The sequence below is a fragment of the Budorcas taxicolor genome, chromosome 3 (genome assembly GCF_023091745.1).
Source record: "Budorcas taxicolor isolate Tak-1 chromosome 3, Takin1.1, whole genome shotgun sequence".
In the NCBI taxonomy this organism is placed as follows: Eukaryota; Metazoa; Chordata; class Mammalia; order Artiodactyla; family Bovidae; genus Budorcas; species Budorcas taxicolor.
Genome location: NC_068912.1, coordinates 109,784,249 through 109,802,686, shown reverse-complemented (window position 1 = coordinate 109,802,686; position 18,438 = coordinate 109,784,249). Strand labels below are relative to the sequence as shown.

Here is an 18,438-nt window from a genome sequence, read left to right as displayed (position 1 = left end):
CCACCTTCCCAGCAAGCTCCCCCCTCTCTGCCCAGGCTGGGCCTGACTTGGCTTGAGGCCCACCTCAGCTGGCACTAACAAGGGGATTGGGGGATCTACTTCCCGGGGCTGGGAAGCAGAACTACTTGGGGGAGGGGGGTCAGAAGGAACTCACTCCCTCCTTGGACGGAACACAGGGGAGAAAATCCTTCCCGGGTAGATGAGGGGGGTCATCTGATGAGTCTAGGGGAGGTTTAGGGGCAGGACCACCCAGTTCGGAGCCGGGAGAGACCCGGAGCAGATTAGAGACCTGGATAAGGCGGTGGTGCAGGCCTGTAATTACTCCCAGAGGAGCAGAGAAGACACAGCCCCAACCGTAGGAAGATGCAGGAAGGGCCGCAGCAAGGCTCCCAGGCCGGGTCTCTCCCCACCCCAGCCATCACCAGGGGAGAGAGAGCATAGCCCTTTTAGGGGTCTCCTTGTGACCCTCCAAGGCTCCCGACGTCCCTCGGGCTGATTTTATTTGAGGTGGGTTTGGGAAAGACTGCCGATCTGAAGCTGCCGCCAAGGCCCCAGAGCCGGAGCTCGCAGGGTCCAGGGTGGGACTGGGGGCTCCCATCCCCGCTCCCCCGTGCTCCCCCCAGTCCTAGCGGCGCGTGAGTCACCCGAGCGCTCCCTACATAGTCGCCTCGCGCTGCGGCGCGTACCAACGCGCGGCCGCAGGGGGAGGCAGCTCGACGGGCGTCCTCCGAGAGCCGTAGCATCCCCTCCGCCGCGACTGCAGGAGAGGCGTTCCAGGCTCCAGGCCCCGGGCCCCAGGGCGGGGGCGCGGCGGGCGGGGCAGGAGCGCGGTCCCCGGGCGCTGCAGGGGTGGCCCTCCCCGCGTCGCACTTGGTACGCGCCAGCCGCGAGGCCAGGCCCAGCCGGGGCCGTACAATAGGGTTGGGCAGTGGCCGCGACTGGGCCGGCGCCGGGCAGGCAGAAGGATCGAGGCCGGAGCCGACAGACACTGGGCGGCCGGCTACTGCGAGCCCGCAGGCTACCAGCCGAGCCAGCCTCGACCTTCGCCAGAGCTCCCCCAGCCTTCGAGTCGTTGCCCGCCGGGCCGGGCCGGGCGTGATGCGCCGCGGGACCCCTATCCTGGCCGCTGGCCGCCGCCGCCGTCGCCGCTGAGACCCCCCCAAGACACCCCCGCACCCCCAGTGACGTCGCAGCCATGGAGAGCGGCTCACGTTCGGAGCCGGGTACGGGCGCAGCCCCAGGTATGCCGGAGGCGAGATGAGAGAAGGGGATGGGGGGGCCTCGGAAAGGGCGAGGATGAAGCCGGCCCGCGCGGCGGGGACCCCTCCCCCGCCGCGCCCTCTGACCACTTGGAAGTTTAAAAATAAAGGCTACAGCGGCGTCGGCGGCTCTGGGCCACCGGCGCATCTTCTGACAGCTGCCCTTCCCCCACCCCGGGCGCCGGGACGTCCTGGGCGCCGGGATCCCCGGGGGCCCCATTGTAGAGTTGATGGTGACCCCTCCGCCCCAACCCAGTGGCATCTCGGCTGCCCGGCCCCTACCGTCCTCCCGGATCCACCCCAGGCCTCGTCTACTGAGCTGGGGCGTCTGTCCCCCTCCCATTCCTGGTGGGCACATTTGACCCCAGCCTGAACGTGTGTGTCGGGGGTTCAGATTATAAGGCCTGAAGCCTTGCATACCGAAGCCTAGGCCCTGGCGCCCCCCGCCTCCCCACGCCCAGGCCCTGGCCTAGACCTCGCCCCCACCCCATCCCTCCAGCTGCCGCGCAAAGGGCCTGTTGCTGCTGCCCGCCGGCCGGGAGGGGAGGGAGAGGAGGGAGGGGAGGGGGCGGTCTCTAGCGGCGGCTGCCAAGTAACCCGCCGGATAAAGGCAGGGGGAGGGGGAGGCAGCATTGTTTGGGCAGAGGGCGGGAGCTGGGGAGTGGGCCGATTCCCCTGCAGCCTGGCCTACTCTGGAGCCCACCCAGTCCGATCTGGGGAGAAACGGGACAGAAGTATATATCTCAGGGCCTGAGTGTTTCCCAGAGAATGGGGTGAAGGCTCGAGGCCGGCACTCCAGGGACCTGCCACATCATTCCTCAGCTTGAGGCTTCTGATACCCACCCCCCCACCCTTACACACACACACTCCCTCTCTCCCTCCCTCCCTCCCTCCCTCTTTCTCTCTTCAGGCCCCTGACCATCAAAGCTCTCTCCCCCCTCACTCCACCAACCACCACAGTGCCCAGGACTTCTGCAAATCCCATTCGGATCTGGGAGCAGCTGATGAGGGGGTGGGGACAGGTTTCTGGTTGGGCCTGGGGTTGGAGGGAGGGATTTCTCTTTCTCTTTCTTCCTGGAAAGGGAGGGAGGAGCATGATTACTGAGGACCCAAGCTCTCTTCACTGACTCAGGGGGGAGGTGGCCCCAACCCCACACCTCCATAGAATCCTAGAGCCTAATTCCTGTCACCTCCCTACCCCCTGGGGCGTGGGCCCAGGATGAAACCGTGTCTGTGGGTGCAGAGCGCCCAGCACAAGGTGGAGCCGCTTGGTTGTGGGTGGGCTCCACCCCATGCCCTCATGGGTGTTTGGAGGGGACCCTGTGGGTGTGGGAGCTGGAGGATGCAGAGGGGAGGCCAGCAGACCCCCGTGGTTCAGGAGGTCTGTAGGCTGTGCCGGAACAATGGCACTTTGGTCTGTCTTGGCTCTGCTGAGCCTGAGAGGGGACCCCCAGGGAGGCCTCGCCCGTGTCCATTCCATCCGCTTCCTGGCCCTCTACAGCTGAGGGTCTTTGGCACCGGTGTGTACATCAGGGCCTGAGTGGTGGTGATTACTGGGCCAAAGATGAGGGCTGGAGTGAGTGGCTGGTTTATAAGCAGGACACTTGAATGGGACACCTGGATTGAATGTGAGGGCATGGGTGGGATGGTTGGGTGTGCTGGGGGCACCTGACTGGGTCCTGCACACCAAGTCCTGGATTGGGAAGGCTTCTATACACAGGGACAACCTAGATGGAGTTACATGAGAACTGGGGTCAGGATGGTGGCTGGTCTGTACCAGTTTCAGTTAAAGGTGACAAGGGCCCTGTGAGTCAGGAGCCTTCAGGGAGTAACGGTGATGCCCACTGCATGTGCCCTGTGAGAGTCTGAGGCATGGGTCTGCGACACTGAATACATCTGACGTGCTCCCTGCCCTCTCTGAGCTCCCTTTGCACACTGAGCATTAACAGGAGGCAGCATGGAGTAGGGGATAGGTGTGCCCTGTAGCAAGTGACCTACCCTCTCCAGACAGAGTTCATACCCCTGGAAAATGGAGGTAGTGTTATCAGCCTTGTGGGGTTAATGTTAGAGGTTAGAGACGATGTACCTAAAGGAACCTGGCACATGGATGCCCGAAATATAGTGTTATTACCATTACTGTGGTTGTGCTCATCGGAAGTGGTGCCAGCAGGGAGGTACAAAATACGGGGAAAGTAGGGGCAGGAGTTGGGATTTAGTTTGCTTGAGAGTGTAGACTCTGGAATCAGTTTAAGTCTCCCCTTCATAACTTACTACTGTATGACTTATATAAGTTGCCGAAGTCTTAAATTTTCCCATCTGTAAAATGATAATAATGCTGGAAATAATCTCATAGAGACATTGGGATCACTAAATTAGAGAAATACATAAGACATTTAGGAGAAGCCCTGGTAAATAGTTAATGATCAGTAAATGCTATTCATTTTTGTTGTTATTATTTTTAATTCCTTTGGAGGCCTGAGGAGGAGATGGGATTAATTATAACTTCAGGAGGTAAATGTAGGCCAGAGAACAAGGTGGAGATGAGTTCTAGACAGACATGAGACAGGGTGTATCGGGAACAGAGGGCCCCATACTTGAAGTGGGGCATTTGGAAATAGGAGAGAGACCTGGGGGTAGGTGCAGCCATCCAGCGCACCTATATTGATGCCCACCGTGTGCCAGCTCAGTCCTGGCTGTACAGACGACAGGACAGGGAAGTGAATCCCAGTCACCACCCTCCGGGAACTCCCGGTGATGCAGTGGTTGGTGGAATCTGCTTGTGGAAGACTTCACAGAGGAGGTGTTTGAGGTGGACCTGAACTGATGAGAAAAAGATGGGCCGCCTCTGCACCTCTCCACATGTAGCAGCCAGTGTGGCTGGCAGCTCCCACTGATAGCTTCTGTCCCTCCTGGGGCTGGTGGGCCCAGTAATGAGGCCTTAATGAGCCCCTAATGTGCAGTCACGCATATGCAAATAAGGAAGAAGGGGCACCAGGCCAGTTCACTCCCCCTTCTCCGGGGATGGGCATCAGCTGGTGGCCGGCAGAGCTCAGGGAGTGGGGAAGGAGCTGAAAGAAGGGTCCAGCCTGGGGTGATGGCACTTGAGAGCCATCAGGCCAGTTCTCAGGCCTGACCAAGGTTGGGAGTTTGGCCACAAGCAGCTGGGAACCATGTCCTTGGGTCCCCACTGGGCCTTGGGGCCAGTGAAACAGCCAGCAAGCCAGGCTCAGATAATGCAGCTTTGTTGGCGGTGGCAGCTCTGCCTGGCACTCCGGGGCACAGCCTTCGGTGTCTCCTCCATCACCTCTCAGCTGCAGCTTTTCCCCCCCGAGGGAAGCAGAGAGGGTGGCGGCCGCTAGAGCACCTGGTATGTAGTGCGTGTGTGCTCAGTCGTGTCCCACTCTCTGTGACCCCAAGGGTTGTAGCCTGCCAGGCCCCCTGTCCATGGAATTTTCCAGGTAAGAATACTGGAGTGGGTTGCCATTTCCTGCTCCTTACCAATGACAAGAGGAAATAGACCCCCTGGTGATCCTACTGACCTCCTCTTATTTATCAAGGACCTTCTGTGTGCCAGGCAGAGTGCTTAGCATGTCCTGTGCATTGTCTCATTTGGCTCTCAAAACTATCCGGTATGGACTAGTATTATCCCCATTTTATTTACTTTTTCAAGTTTTCTTTTTTATTTTTGGCTGCACTATGTGACATCCCTAAAGAGGAATTGAACCTGTACCCCCGGACCCCCTGCAGTGGAAGCACCGAGTCTTAACCACCCAACCACCAGGGAAGTCCCATATCCTCATTTTATAGATGAGGCTCAGAGAAGGTGGTAAGTTGCTTTAAAGTCACACAGCTAGGCGCTGGCAGAGGAAGGATTTGAACCCAGGTCTGTCCAACTCTGAAGCCTGTATGCCAAACCTCTATGCTGAATTAATCATGGCCAAGCCAGCTGGTGATAGAGTCTGACTTCACTTTCCTTGCAGTGACTGGTCTTCTCTGGGCATTGTGGTCTCAGGGACCCTGTAATCTTTTCTCTGGGAGGCAGAAGTAGAACAGCAGGGCCCTGCATCCCCTATCCATCCTGCCAGGTTGGAATCTGAGCAAGTCAGACCAGAAGGAGGCCCTGGACTCAGGCAGTGGTGACAGTTCAGCCAGCGGGCCATCCTCAGGCCTTGGCTTAAGGCCGGGCCTCTGCCCTCAGCTCCTAGGCCCTAGCGTGGGCAGCCCTGCTGGGGCTGAGGGAGGGCCGGGCTGCGGGATGGGGTCATTTCCTGCCGCCTAAAATAACAGGAAGTGGGTGCTCCTGATTGGAGGCTGGGAACAATGGCCGCCAACCGGGCCAGAGAGCTCCTCAGATCTGCAGTCTCCAACGGGATCCCAGCCTTATCACCCACGGAGGCCCGCGGCCTGCCCAGCGCCCTGCAGCGAAGGGCCTGTGGCCCAGGGTCTGAGAAGTGCTGGTGCAGGTTGCCCCTCTGCTGGTGCCCTCCCTCTCAGAGCTGGCTCAGCTCTGTCCCAGCCGGGAGTGGTGCTGCCCCCTAAGGGTGCCCTCTGTCCCAGCCTCACCGTCAGACATCTCCTAGGGTTTGTCCTTCCTGCCCACCCCCATCCTCCCAGCCCCCGGCTCTCTCTAGGAGAGGAAACCCAGGAGGCCGCCCCCTTTGGGTCACAGAGTGAAGGTACAGACTCAGCCTGATTCAAGTTCCAAACCCAGCTTTGCTACTCACCTGCTGTGTCACTTAATTCCTCTGAATCTATTTCCTCATTTGTCAAATAGGGTAATGACATCAACCCCATAGGATGGTGGTGAAGGTGAAAAGGACTGAAGTGTTAAGGGATTTACCTGACACAGCATTAGCTGTTGCTACTGTTAACTGGGCTTTCCCTGGGCCCAGGTAAAGGAGTGCCTAGAGGGGCAGGGCCAAAGTGAGCTGGATGACACACGCTGTGACAGGGTGTCTCTGAGTGCTGTATGCATCTCTGAAATTTCATTTGTGTCTCAAAGGAGGTGCTTGACTCCCTGTGTGTGTGTGTGTGTGTATGTGTGTATAGATTTCTGAATCCCAGCAGTAGGTCTGTTTTCCATATGAAACGGGAGAGAGAGAGAAAAGAATGCGTCTTGTCTCTCGCCATTGTGTGGGCCCTGTCCACATTGTCTGGGTGTCTCCCGCTGTCTCTCTGCAATGTGTACTCTCTGTCTGTGTGTGTGTGTCTTTGCCCCTCCGTCAGCCTCCCTGTTCTTCATTTGTCTGCGGCCACCTAAGGAGCTGCTGCTGGAGCCAGAAGGGCTCTGGCTAGAGGTGCTGACCTCTGCTGTCTGGGCACCCCCTCCCCTGGGCACACCCTTGCTCTGCCTCCTGGATGAGGGCCATTCACCCCCACCCCTGCTCAGGTGCCCCAGTTCTTGACTCCTGGTGGCCAGCCTGGGCAGGAGCCTGCCTTCCCTGCATTCCTGCCCTCTGAGCTCAGTGCCTGCCTGCCCCACCTGCACCCTTCATCTTCTGGGGGGAAACCCACTGAATCACTTCCTTCTTCAGGGAATAGGCAGGAGCCTTGGGGAGGGGTTATGTGACACCCACCAGAAACAGTGTAACGTAAGCGTTTTGTCATCAGACAGCCTTGGGCCCAGTCCTACTTCTGACACTGACGTGAGCAGTTACTTAACCTGTCTAAGTGTTCTTAGCTGGGGAACAGGCCTTCCATAGCACTTTCCCTTGGGGGCTATAGTAAGAACTTGAGGAGACAAGGGAGAGTGCCTGGTTTACTGTAGGGCTTCAGCAAATTAGTTTTGTTTCCCTTCCTGGACTTAGAAGCTGGCCGGGCACACACAGAACTCTTATATGGTAGAGACATTTAGGGTTAGAGAGGCTAGATATTGGAACAGCTAGGGGTTTTACTGTTTTATCCATCCATCCACCCATTCATCCATCCACCCACCCATTCATCCATCCATCCATCCATTCCTCCATCCATCCATCTATCCATCCATGTATGTGTTCATTAAGCAGACACAGAATTTCTTCTCTGCCGGGCAGATCCTGTATAAGGCTCTAGGCTGCAAAAAGGATTCTGTCCACTAGCCCTCACAGGGACAGCAGGCAGACTAAAAGGGCAGACTGAGTTACGGGTATTGTGAGAGGAGTTTTGGCCCAGGAGCAGTTGTTGGGGTGGGAGGAGGGAGGGATGAGAGGCAAGGACTGCCAGCACCCAGATGGTGGGGATAGGGAGTAAGCACCCTGAGACATGTGACCGGCCCTCTGAGAGACTGGGCCCTGATGTCTCTGCAGTCCCTCTTGGGTTTTTGGAGAAAACTAGACTAACTGATCCTGCAACCAGCTCCTGCACCTTTGCCTTACCAACGCTCTTTGTGCCAAGAAATGAATGCAAACTATCTGTTGCTTATCTAGTTCTTAACAAATACTTCTGGTCAATATCAATATCGCAAAATAAAACCTCACAATTTGACACAGACCAAAATAAAGTGAGGTGGCTGAAGGATTGCATTTGATGATTGAAAATGGGAATAATCAGATATTGATTTAACCATGCCTAGATAATTAACCAAGGAATTCATTTGGCTTAACATAATTTGTTCCAAATAACACAGTCCTGATGACATTTCATCAGGGTTGGCATAATTCTCAGAAAAGTATTTGTATTCAGGGTCAGTAGTCCGCCAGGTCAGAAGAAGAGTTCCAAATGTGCTATTTGCCTCCTGAGAGGTTTTTCCTGTTGAATTGCTGGAATCCACACTCATTATTACTTTTATTAACTTCTCCCTGAGTACCTTAGTCCAGGAAGCTACCCAAATTGAGATGAAATTGTTTTGCCTCTCTTCAAGTGTTGATCCTTTTGCAATACATGGCCACATGGATCTGCTCACTATTAGGTGAAAATCTCCTCCTCTGTGCGTGTGCTTAGGCGAGGGTGGCTTCCTAGTACAGCGATTTATTCTTATATAGCAGCATTTTGTGACTGTCTCCACGTACTGGGCACTGTGGTAGCTGCTGTGGCAAGCTACAGTGGCAAGCAGAGCAGATGCAACCCAGCCCTTAGGGGGAGGACAATAACGAAAAAACCAAACAAGGAAGTTTAAAATTGTAAGTCACAGTGCTCCAAACAAGAGGCATGAAGTCATGACTGCATATAGTGAAGGAATTTATCCTGTTCAGAGAGGCCCAGGAAAGCTTCCCCAAGGAAATGATGCCTCAGCAAAGATCTGAAGGATGAATGAGAGTTAAGTAAGAAAAGAGAGAGAGGGAAGAGCTTGTGCAAAGGCCCTGGGGCAGAGGGAGTGTTCAAGGCTACCAGAACTAAAAGGTCAGTGTGGCTGGAGTATAGACAGCAAGTAGGGAGCAGAGAGGGGGCCTCAAGAGGTGTGGGAGAGGGAGGCAGGGACTTCAGACTGTGTTGGACTTGCATCCTGGGCTTAAGAATCTTGGTTTCTCTTCAGAACGATGAGAAGTTACTGGAGAGCTTCAAGTGGGAAAGAGAACCATGACCAGATTTGCATTTGAAAACAATTACTTTGGCTGTTCAGTAAAGAGCAGAGCTGGAATGGGTGCGGGTAGGATGATGACGGAAGTTTGCAGTCATCCAGGGAAGAGAGGTGCTGATGGTATCTGCCAGGGAGGCGTTCATTGATATATTCATTCAACAAATAGCTGGGGAGCCACCTCTGTGCCAAGCTCTGTTGCTGTTAGTGACAGAACAGCTAAACAAAGTATAGATGAAAATGTGTGCCCTCATGGAGATTACCTTCTGGAGGTGGGAGATAGTGTTAAAGTGGTGCTAATGCTTACCGAGAATAACAGAGTTGGAACGAAAAAGAATAACAGTTGGAGGACTTCTGGTGGTCCAGTAGCTGAGACTCTGCGCTCCCAATGCAGGGGGCCAGGGTTTGATCCCTGGTTGGAGAACAAGATCCTACATGCCGCAACTAAGACCTGATGCAGCCAAATAAAATATATATATAAAATAAAATATAAAAATAGATGATATATATGTATCTGGAAACTGGAATGGCTGGGTTGTGGTTGACTGAGATAGGGAAAACTGGAGGAGGAGCAGGGTTTGGAGAGAAAGATCAGGAGTTCAGTTTGGGATGTTAAATTTGAGGCATCAGTAAGACATCCGGGGTGTCAGGTAGGGAGTTGCATGTGGTGGGGGGGGGGGGGATTTTTTTTAAAAAAAGAATTCAGTTGGAAAGGGGAGGGAAACTTCACCTACAGTTTGTAGTTTTAGAGGGGGCCAGGGAAGGCTTGGCTGAGAAGTGACACTCAGGTAAAGACCTGAAGGAGGTGAGGAAGTAAGACACGCAGGATCCAGGGGCAGAGAATTCTGGCAGAGGAAACAGTGAGCCCAGAGGCCAGAGGCAGGAGCGTGCCCGGCACAAATAAGGAACAGTGGCCCGGAAGAGACGGGGCAGGGGGAGACGGGGAGGAGAGGAGACCCAGAGGCAATGGGCTGCAGAGCAAGGGTCCTGAAGGGCCCTGAAGGCCATCCATTGCCTTTGGTTTTCCTCCCTTGAAATGTGGGGCGTCTTTGGAGGATCTTGTCAGCTCTCCAACCAGGAAATGAACCCCGGCCATAGCAGTCAAAGCCTGAATTCCAACTACTAGGCCACCAGGGAACTCTCAATCTGACTCTTTTTTTAAAAATTTATTTATTTTAATTGGAGGCTAATTACAATATTGTGGTGGTTTTAGCCATACACTGACATGAATCAGCCATGGGTATACATGTGTCCCCCGCCGCCCCATCCCAAACCCCCCTCCCCTGACTGATTCTTAAACAGAATCATTCTGCTGCTTTGGTGAGAAAAGACCCAAGGGGAACAAAGGATGGCAGCGGGGAGTCTTTCATGAGAGATGATAGGAGATGATAGAGATGGACCAAGATGACAGAATGGAGCTAGAAGTGACTGGATTCAGAATATACTGGGCATGTGGAGCCAAAAGGCTTTACTGAGGCCTTAGATGTGAGGTGTGAGACTAGAAAAGATCCGAAAATGACTCTGAAGATTTGGGGCCTGAGAAACTGGAAGGACTGGGTTGCCATTGACTGAGATAGGGAAAGCTGGAGGAGCAGGGTCTGGCAAGGAAAGGTCCAGAGCTGAGTTTGGGATGTTAAATTTGGGGCCTCAGGAAGACATCCTGGGGTATCAGGTAGGGAGTTGCATGAGCGAAACCAGTACTCAAGGGCGAGGTCTGGGCTGGAGATACAAATTTGGTTGTCATCAGCAGAGCGGTGGTATTTAAAGCCATGAGTCTGGATGAGGTCATCAAGGGAGTATGTGTAGGCTGACGGGAGACGAGGTCTTCACTGGGCCCTGGGGCGCTCCGGTGCTAAGAGGTTAGGGAGTTTACGAGGGACTGGCAAAGAAGCCCGAGAAGTCACAGCCAGCCAGTGGAAGGAAAACCGGGCGAGTGTGTTGTCTTCAGGGCCAACTGAAGGAAGAGCACCCAGGCCTCACTCGTGTCAGATGCAGCTGAGAGGTCAGTGGGGTGAGGCCCAGGAAGTAGCTGCTGACTCAGCAATGTGGATGCCACTGGCGACCTTGAGAAGAGCAGTGGCATGGAGCAGTGGGGGTGAAGGCCTGCCCCAGGGGGCTCTTATGGCAGAGATGGGGAGAAGTAGACCAGTTCTTCCGGGGATGCTGCTTGCTGAGCCCCTGCCAGGCACCGGAGGTGATGTGCCTACTCACCATAGGCCCCACCGCCATAGGCCCCACCTTGAGAAAGCCGGAGCTCAGATCTGCCTGACTGAAGCCGGCACCTTGTGCCCTGCCGCACCTGAGCACCAGATGCAGGCCCTTCCAGGCCTCATCCCTGCACTTCCTCCCAGACTCCCCTTCAGGTGGCAGGTCTGGTCAGAAGCTAGCTGGAGAGACTCACTGTCTTGCCTGGTGGGTGTGATCGGCCTCGGTGCAGACAAACACCTGCCTACCAGTTTTCCTTGCAACACCTGTAGCATGCACAGGTGCCAGGAGAATGGCAATAAACAGGCCTCACCCTCAGCCTTCGAGCTTCGTGCTTACGTACGTAGGCCCTTTGGCCCCAGATGGTCCTTCGAATCCTGCCTCTGCCACGTACTAGTTCTATGGCTCTGAATGAATCATTTAGTGGGGTAAGTTCTGATGGTCTCTTCTGTGCAACGAGGGTAAGCCTCTCTCAGAGTTCATATGGAGATGCAGGATGGGGCTACAAAGGGCCCGGCTCAGCTCTCGGCGTGTAGGAAGCAGTCACTAAAAGGCGGCCACTAGCTTTCTTGCCCACCGGGACTGGGGAGGGGTTAGGTGGCCCGGAAGTAGACTAGCAGTGACCAGGCGTTCTTTTGGAGCTGATGTGGGGAGGGGCTGGCCGAGTGGGAGGGACAACTGGGGAGACAGGGCCTTGGCTGGGACTCTTGCCTGGAACCCAGGAATCTAGAACGGCAGGAGTGAGGGGGAAATAGTGTGAGCCTCAGACAGTATCATTGTGTAATGCGTGTTGCCTCACACCGCCTTATGCAGAGGCCGGAGGGTGTGGGGGTTAGAGCAAGGGCACCGGGGACCAACGCCGGGTTCAGGTCCCGACTCCCTCACTTCCCAGCTGAGTGGCCTCAGACTTCACTTAATTTCTTTTCGCTTCACTCTCCGCCTCTGCCTCAAAATATTTACAGTGCCTCCTTTAGAAGTATTGTCTTAAGGATTCAAACTAGTGCGTGTAAAATACTCTCTCCATAGGAAGCTCTCAAGAAATATATAATGTTAGTGGTTATTGTTGTTACTAATGCTCATCACAGGCCTACTGTCTGCATTTTACAGAAGAGGAACTATGGCACAAAGAGGGCCCGTAACTAGTCCAAGGTCACACAGTCAGTGGGGAGGCCAGATAGTTAAATAGTCTGCCTTCGTCAGAGCCCACTGGACACCCGTCTCCCTGAAAAGGGTCCCCAGAGTTCCAAAGTCAGCTCCTTCGAAGTGTCCTCTCCCTGTTCACACATTGTCACCCACAGGGAAGGGAATTTATCACCTCCTGAGAGGACCAACGTTCCTAGAGCAGAAGGCCCTGCATGATGGAGGCACCTGGTGAGAGCGAAAAATGCTTCTTTCGATTGACCATTCCATGGGCTGTGGCCCTGATCCCTAAGCCCAGGCAGCGGGTGTGTTCCCCATCCGTCCCCTCAAGCTCCTTAGACGGCAGCAGTCGATGGCACCAGGGCTCAATGTGCAGAAGCTGCTTTTTGGCAGCTTCATAAGACAAACAGGAAGAGAGAGGGAAGTGTGGTGTCCTGGCACGTGAATTGTTCCAGGCACTTCACTGACATCCCTACTAGCTTGGGCTTTTATAGTCCCCATTTTACAGATATGAAAACTGAGGCTTAAGAGAGGTTGAGTGGCTTGCCCTAGGTTACCAAGGCTCTCTCTTCCTATCTTGGAGTGGTGAAGTCAGAATCGGGCCCTTGGCCGGGTGACCCCTAAGCCTGTCTTTCAGTTGCTCACACGTGTGTGCGTGGACATGTGTACATCAAATCATGTGGCTTCCTCACGTAGCACTTTGGTGTCTCTTACAGGGACCCTGAAATATTAATGTCTAACAAGAAGAAATCTGCAGGTGGTTGGGAAAGAAAACAAATGACAAAATGGATGCAGCCAGTTGCCTACCCTGTTGGGGATCCCACCTGGGCATCCCACTGTGCCCATGCTTATGTCTTTCCTTCTGGCAGTCCCAGGCACCTACTGAGCACTGGGCATTGGGATGGGTCCTGTGAGCCCAGGAAAAGCAGAAAGGTGAGGGAGGCAGACGTGGAAACCAACCTTCACCATTTGGTCCACTAATTACCCCCAAGGTCTCAGTTTTACCGATACACCCTGCTCCCTCTGCCCCTTTGCAAATGCTCTTCTCTTTGCCAGAACCCTCTCTGGCTTGGTTTGCTCACTCCAGCTCATCCTAGACCTCAACTTGGCTCCTACTTCTGCAGGAAGCCCCCTCAGTATAGGTTAGCCATCTGCTTTGTTACTCCAGACATAGTACTTATTCTATACTGTAATTGCCTCACTGTCTGTCTGTCTGCCCTGCCAGAGTGTGGGCTCCACAGAGGCAGGGACTGTGGCCATTTTCTCACCATTACATCATTAGTGTCTGGAACAGGGCCTGGCATATAGAAGGAACTTGATAAACACGTACGAATAAATGAATATCAACTGGACAAGGGAAGGAGCTACATGTTGAACTGATGGTAACAGAGGTTCTGTCTCACTTTCTCTTCTCTCTTGTGTTTTACTTCCAGCTATGGCAGCCAGGACCCCTCCAGAGCCAAGACCCTCCCCAGAAGGTGACCCCTCCCCACCACCGCCACCACCACCGATGTCAACCCTGGTGCCCGACACTCCCCCAGACACTCCTCCCGCCGTGAAGAACACCACTAGCCCCAAGCAGCTTCCGCTGGAACCAGAGAGCCCCCCAGAGCTAGTAGGGCCTAGGCCAGCCCTCCAGCAAGAAGAGTCCCCTTCCTCCGAAGTGAAGACCAGGGGACCCACCCCACCAGCCACGGGCCCACGGGATGCCAGGCCTCCTCGAAGGAGCAGCCAGCCATCCCCGCCAGCAGCACCCGCCTCCGACAGCCCTCCCACCAAGCAAGGTATGTGTGATGTCCCTTGTCCAGGGCCCAGTCCCAGCCCTGGGTGAAGCCCCCAGAGGGAGTCTCCTGGCTCCGGAGGAGATGGAAAAGGTGTGGGCATGCGGCCTGGGGGCAGGGCCCTGAGGCTGACTCCCCTTTGAGAGGAACCTCTTGAGCTAGGTCTCTCCTTATTCCTTTTGTTAAGACGTAAAGAAGGCAGGAGAGAGACACAAGCTGGCAAAGGAACGGCGGGAAGAGCGGGCCAAGTACCTGGGTAAGTGCGTGACAGCGCCCCTTCAGCCTCACCCCCATGGACATCCTGTTAGTAGCACTAACCCTTTGGGAACCTCTGTTGTGTACACTGTGCTAAGAGCAGTTCGCTTATCTCACTTAACCCATTGTACCCATTTTGAGGATGGGGAGACAGAGGCTCGGAAAGATGCAATCCTTTGCCTAAACCACACAGCTAGGTGGAGTAGCTGAGACTCAGACCCAGAAGCCTCATCTCACCCCATGCTCTTCATCATAATACGTCAGCAGGCCCTGAAGTTAGACAGGGACCTGGCCCTAAAGAGCTCACTTCTCCTTGGGTGCCCAGAGACCGCGATGCTGGTGGCAGGGAAACAGGCCTCATTCTGAGGCCCCAGCCCACCTTCAGCATGCCCTTCAACTTGAGGGGGGGAGTCTCAGAGCACAGGCATCTCCCCAGTAGGCAGGCAGCAGGGAAGACCCACCCCGGGCTGGAGGAACAGGCAAGGCCACTCGGAGCAGACACTTGGGGGCCCAGGCACTACCAGATGTTCACACCTCTGGGGCTCCTTCCCCCACCCCCTGCAGCGGCCAAGAAGGCGGTGTGGCTGGAGAAGGAGGAGAAGGCCAAGGCACTGCGGGAGAAGCAGCTCCAGGAGCGCCGGCGGCGGCTGGAGGAGCAGCGGCTCAAAGCCGAGCAGCGCCGGGCAGCCCTGGAGGAGCGACAGCGGCAGAAGCTGGAGAAAAACAAGGTGCGTTTGTGCTGGGTTCTGGCCGGGCACGCTTGCCTCTGTGTGCACACATCTGCCTGCGGGCTCAGTGTGAACACACACCCCTGTGTTCACATGTGCAGTCGGGTCCCGTGGGCCCCACATCTCAGCGTCTGTGCAGGCGTGCTTGATTCTGTATGTGCCAGGATAGGCGCCTGTGGCCATGTGCTGTCATCACATGTATGTGTGCATGCCCCGGATGGGTGTGTGTAGGTGTGCAGAGACGTGTCTGTGTGAGTGCGCCAGGTGAACTCCTAGTGAGGAGAGCCCTGGCTTGAGCACTATTGAAGAAATGAAGGGAAAGGTGGCCTGGCTCTGGTCCAGTCCTCAGGCAGAATGCAAACCCAACTCCAGGGTCAGAACCCTCAGAGCCAGTGGCCCCCCTGGGAGACCCAGGCAGGGAGAGTCCCACCCGGTCCTCAAAGAAACAGCTCATAGGCTCAGGAAATGAGTCAAGAACAATGAAAAGCTCCCCAAGAACAAGTTGAAAGGGATCTGTTGCAAACTGTCTTTAGTCACAGCGAGGGCTCAGTAGCCTTGGTTACCTGCCATGAGTCAGGGAAACCTTCTAGGGGTGGGGGAGGCCTTGTCCTGGGAGAGCCTTTCTCCCAGGTAGGAGGAAAGCTTCTGAGCCCAAACCTCTCCCCCCATCCCGGTCCCCGCCCCACCAGGAGCGCTATGAGGCAGCCATCCAGCGGTCAGTGAAGAAGACGTGGGCTGAAATCCGGCAGCAGCGCTGGTCCTGGGCAGGGGCCCTGCACCACAGCTCCCCAGGACGTAAGACCAGTGAGTGGGCCGGAGGGGCTGCAGGGTGGGAGGGGGAGGCTGCGGCCTGAGAAGTGGGGGAAGGGAGCAGCTTCGGTGCACGGAGCTGGCAGCTCCCCGCAGCAGGTATGCCTCGCTTCGTGTGCCTTGTGTCTTCTGGAATGATCTGTAAACCCATGTCTGTAGAACCAAGTCCTGTCCCAGGACTTCCACTATCAAGTCAGAGGTGGGTGCTCTTCATTCAGTTTGCTCTTTTTAGATTAGCCTTCTTTGCTCCTGTCAATTATTATTAGTTGATTGATACAGAAAAGAGCACTTTAATACCCTGCAGACACTGGATATTTAAAGAAAACTATCACCCTGACGTACCTGTCGTGGAAGGTAGCTTTTTGTCTCTGAGTTTTCTTCACGTAGGGCCATCATTGCCTTTTGGTCTGACATTTTGCTGGCATGTATGTACTGCTGTGTTTGGGTGTCTTTATGTAATGGCGAGATTTGGTATTTCTCATCGTGCGTCTTTTGGTGTATATGCTCATGGATCTGTGCATTGCATGTCTTAGTATGTGTTCATCTTGATGTGTGAGTGGCCTTGTGTACTTCACTGTGGATTCCCAAGTCAGTCAGATTTGGGTCTGGATTCCCAGCTCTAGCCCTTGCGGTGTGACCTCTGACTTCCTGCTCTCTCACTTTCTTTATCTGTAAAATGGGAATAACAGTACTACTTGCCTCCGAGGTTGTAGGTAGATGTTTGGGAGGATCAAGGGTGGTAACGTGTGTGGTGCCCAGCACAGTGCCTGGTACATGGTAAGCACCCAGCAAATGTTACAAATACGATTAGGTTGCTTTGACGTTTCTGTGCCTGTCTACATCTGGGTCTGAGCCTGTCTCTGTGGCTGTGTTTGTTCTGTCTGTGCATGTCTGCACTACCGTGTGCATGCAGAAGTGCCTGTCACTCTATATGCCCGTGCGTGCATCTCTTTGTCTTTGTGTGTCCCTATGAATATGCAGATCTGTGTGAGCGCCTTTGACCGTGGGTCCTTCTGTTTAGGAGCGTCTGCATTGGCTGCAGGACCATGGGTGCTGTAGCCAGAGTGCCTTGGCTGGGCAGTGTCGGCGAGTGCCAGTGCTGGGTGGTTGCGGGGGAGGGCTTGCAGGGCCCAGCCCTAGGGAATGACTTCCTGGCCAGGAAGGCTGTAGTGTCTCCAGTTTTATTCCATCTCCTTCCTCTGTTCCTTTTCCGTCGGCTCCCCCAATCCAGGTTGTCTGGTCACCTACCCACCCCCCCATCCCCTCCAGAGCCAAGTCTGCCTCCTCCCCCGCTTCCTAGCCTGCCCACTCCTCCCTCTCCCACCCTGCCCGCGGAGCATCCTGCATGGAAGGCCTCAGTGCCCCCCCTGGCTCCCGTCCGGCCCGGCCCTAATGCCGTGTCTTTTCCCCTCCAGGTGGGAGCAGGTGCTCCGTGTCGGCAGTAAACCTGCCCAAACACGTGGACTCTATAATCAACAAGCGGCTCTCAAAGTCCTCTGCCACGCTCTGGAACTCCCCCAGTAGAAGTAAGAGAAGGCCCAGCCCTCCTTCCTCCAGAGCTCCTTGCAGTCCCCTCCTTGTAGCCTCTTCCAGAGCTCAGCAAAAACCTCAGGTCCCAGGAGCCCTCACACACCCCAGGTCTCCATCCCCACTCTACCCCGCTTAGGGTTGTGCACCCCTTGGGGGAGCCGGCATTTGGATCTGGGTCCTGAGAACAGAGGTGCGCCCCACAGGGGAGGAGAACAGAGGGCAGTGACCCAGCAGGCAGAGCCTGGCTAGAGCCTCGAGAGCAGGTGGGGATGAGAGTGGGGGTGGAGGGTGGGAATGGGCCGGCAGCCTCATCTCCAACCACAGCCAGCTGGCCTAGGCCAGCCTCAGGCAGGTGGCCTTGCCCGGGAGTACCCGACGAGCCTGGGTGCTGTGTGTGCAGGAGCCCTCTTATTCTGCCTCCACCCTGGAGGGCCCATGCAACCCTGCCCTCTCTGCCTTCAGAGCCCCAGCCATGGCCTTGGCTGGATCCAAACTTGTGGCCAACCAGGGTAGCGCAGCCCCTGCGTTCCCACCATGCCCTGATGTCACATGTGAACGGGCCATGGTAGGAGTTATTTATAAGTTTCTCCAGCTTTTATTTGGTTGCTCTGTTGCCCAGCAACGAAATCAGCTGCTGTTACCAGCCCCACCTGACTGAAGCTTAAAAATAACCCAGCAGCTGAGGGGACAGAGCAGGGTGGCCTGGGGCAGCCAGGGCCCCTAGCAGCCTGTCCCTGGCATGGGATACACAAAAGCTGGGCCTCTTCTCAGTCAGAGGAGCACAAGGGCCGTCACTGTCCCAAATCCCGTGGGGGGTGGAAGGGGGGGGTTGCGGGCGATGCCTCCCTAGGCCAGCACTCTGAGGGCAGGAGGAGCAGAGCCCTACAATGGGACATAGAAGTTGGCAACTGGGTACCCCACCAACCTTGGCTGTATCCTCTCTATAATCATAGTTCAGTGCCCTTTCACCTGGGGAGAGAGGTAGGAGGGACCTCTCTAGCCCTGCAGGAGGTTGCCATGGGAAGTGTCGTGTTGCCTGTGTCTGCAGTGGGGGTCAGACCCCAGGGCGGACGAGTGTAACCCCCATGAATAGGGGGAGTCTGAGACTCCTTGGGCTCTGCGTGGGGATGATACCTGGCAGTCTCCAGATGCCTCTGCTTGCTCACTCTAGCCCCGCAGTAACCTTCTACCGGCATTCTCCCCCTAGATCGCAGCCTGCAGCTAAGTCCATGGGAGAG

At 55.5% G+C, this 18,438-nt stretch overlaps 1 protein-coding gene across 8 annotated transcripts in view; it reads left to right on the top strand.

Annotated features, from left to right (window-relative positions):
• The first annotated feature begins 906 nt into the window (after positions 1–906).
• MAP7D1 (MAP7 domain containing 1) overlaps positions 907–18,438 on the top strand; it is a 22,931-nt gene continuing 5,399 nt past the window's right edge. For 3 of the 8 annotated variants that reach the window (XM_052636671.1, XM_052636672.1, XM_052636668.1), the window contains exons 1-7: positions 908–1,241; positions 13,530–13,880; positions 14,065–14,133; positions 14,697–14,860; positions 15,550–15,664; positions 17,086–17,196; positions 18,408–18,438. The exon at positions 18,408–18,438 is cut by the window's right edge and continues 352 nt beyond it. In XM_052636671.1, coding sequence (XP_052492631.1) covers positions 1,196–1,241; positions 13,530–13,880; positions 14,065–14,133; positions 14,697–14,860; positions 15,550–15,664; positions 17,086–17,196; positions 18,408–18,438 — 887 coding nt within the window. In that variant the 5' untranslated portion in view covers positions 908–1,195. Of the gene's footprint in view, positions 1,242–13,529; positions 13,881–14,064; positions 14,134–14,696; positions 14,861–15,549; positions 15,665–17,085; positions 17,197–18,407 lie in introns of all 8 variants that reach the window. The other 5 variants (XM_052636675.1, XM_052636669.1, XM_052636674.1 and 2 more) reach the window with 4 other exon arrangements.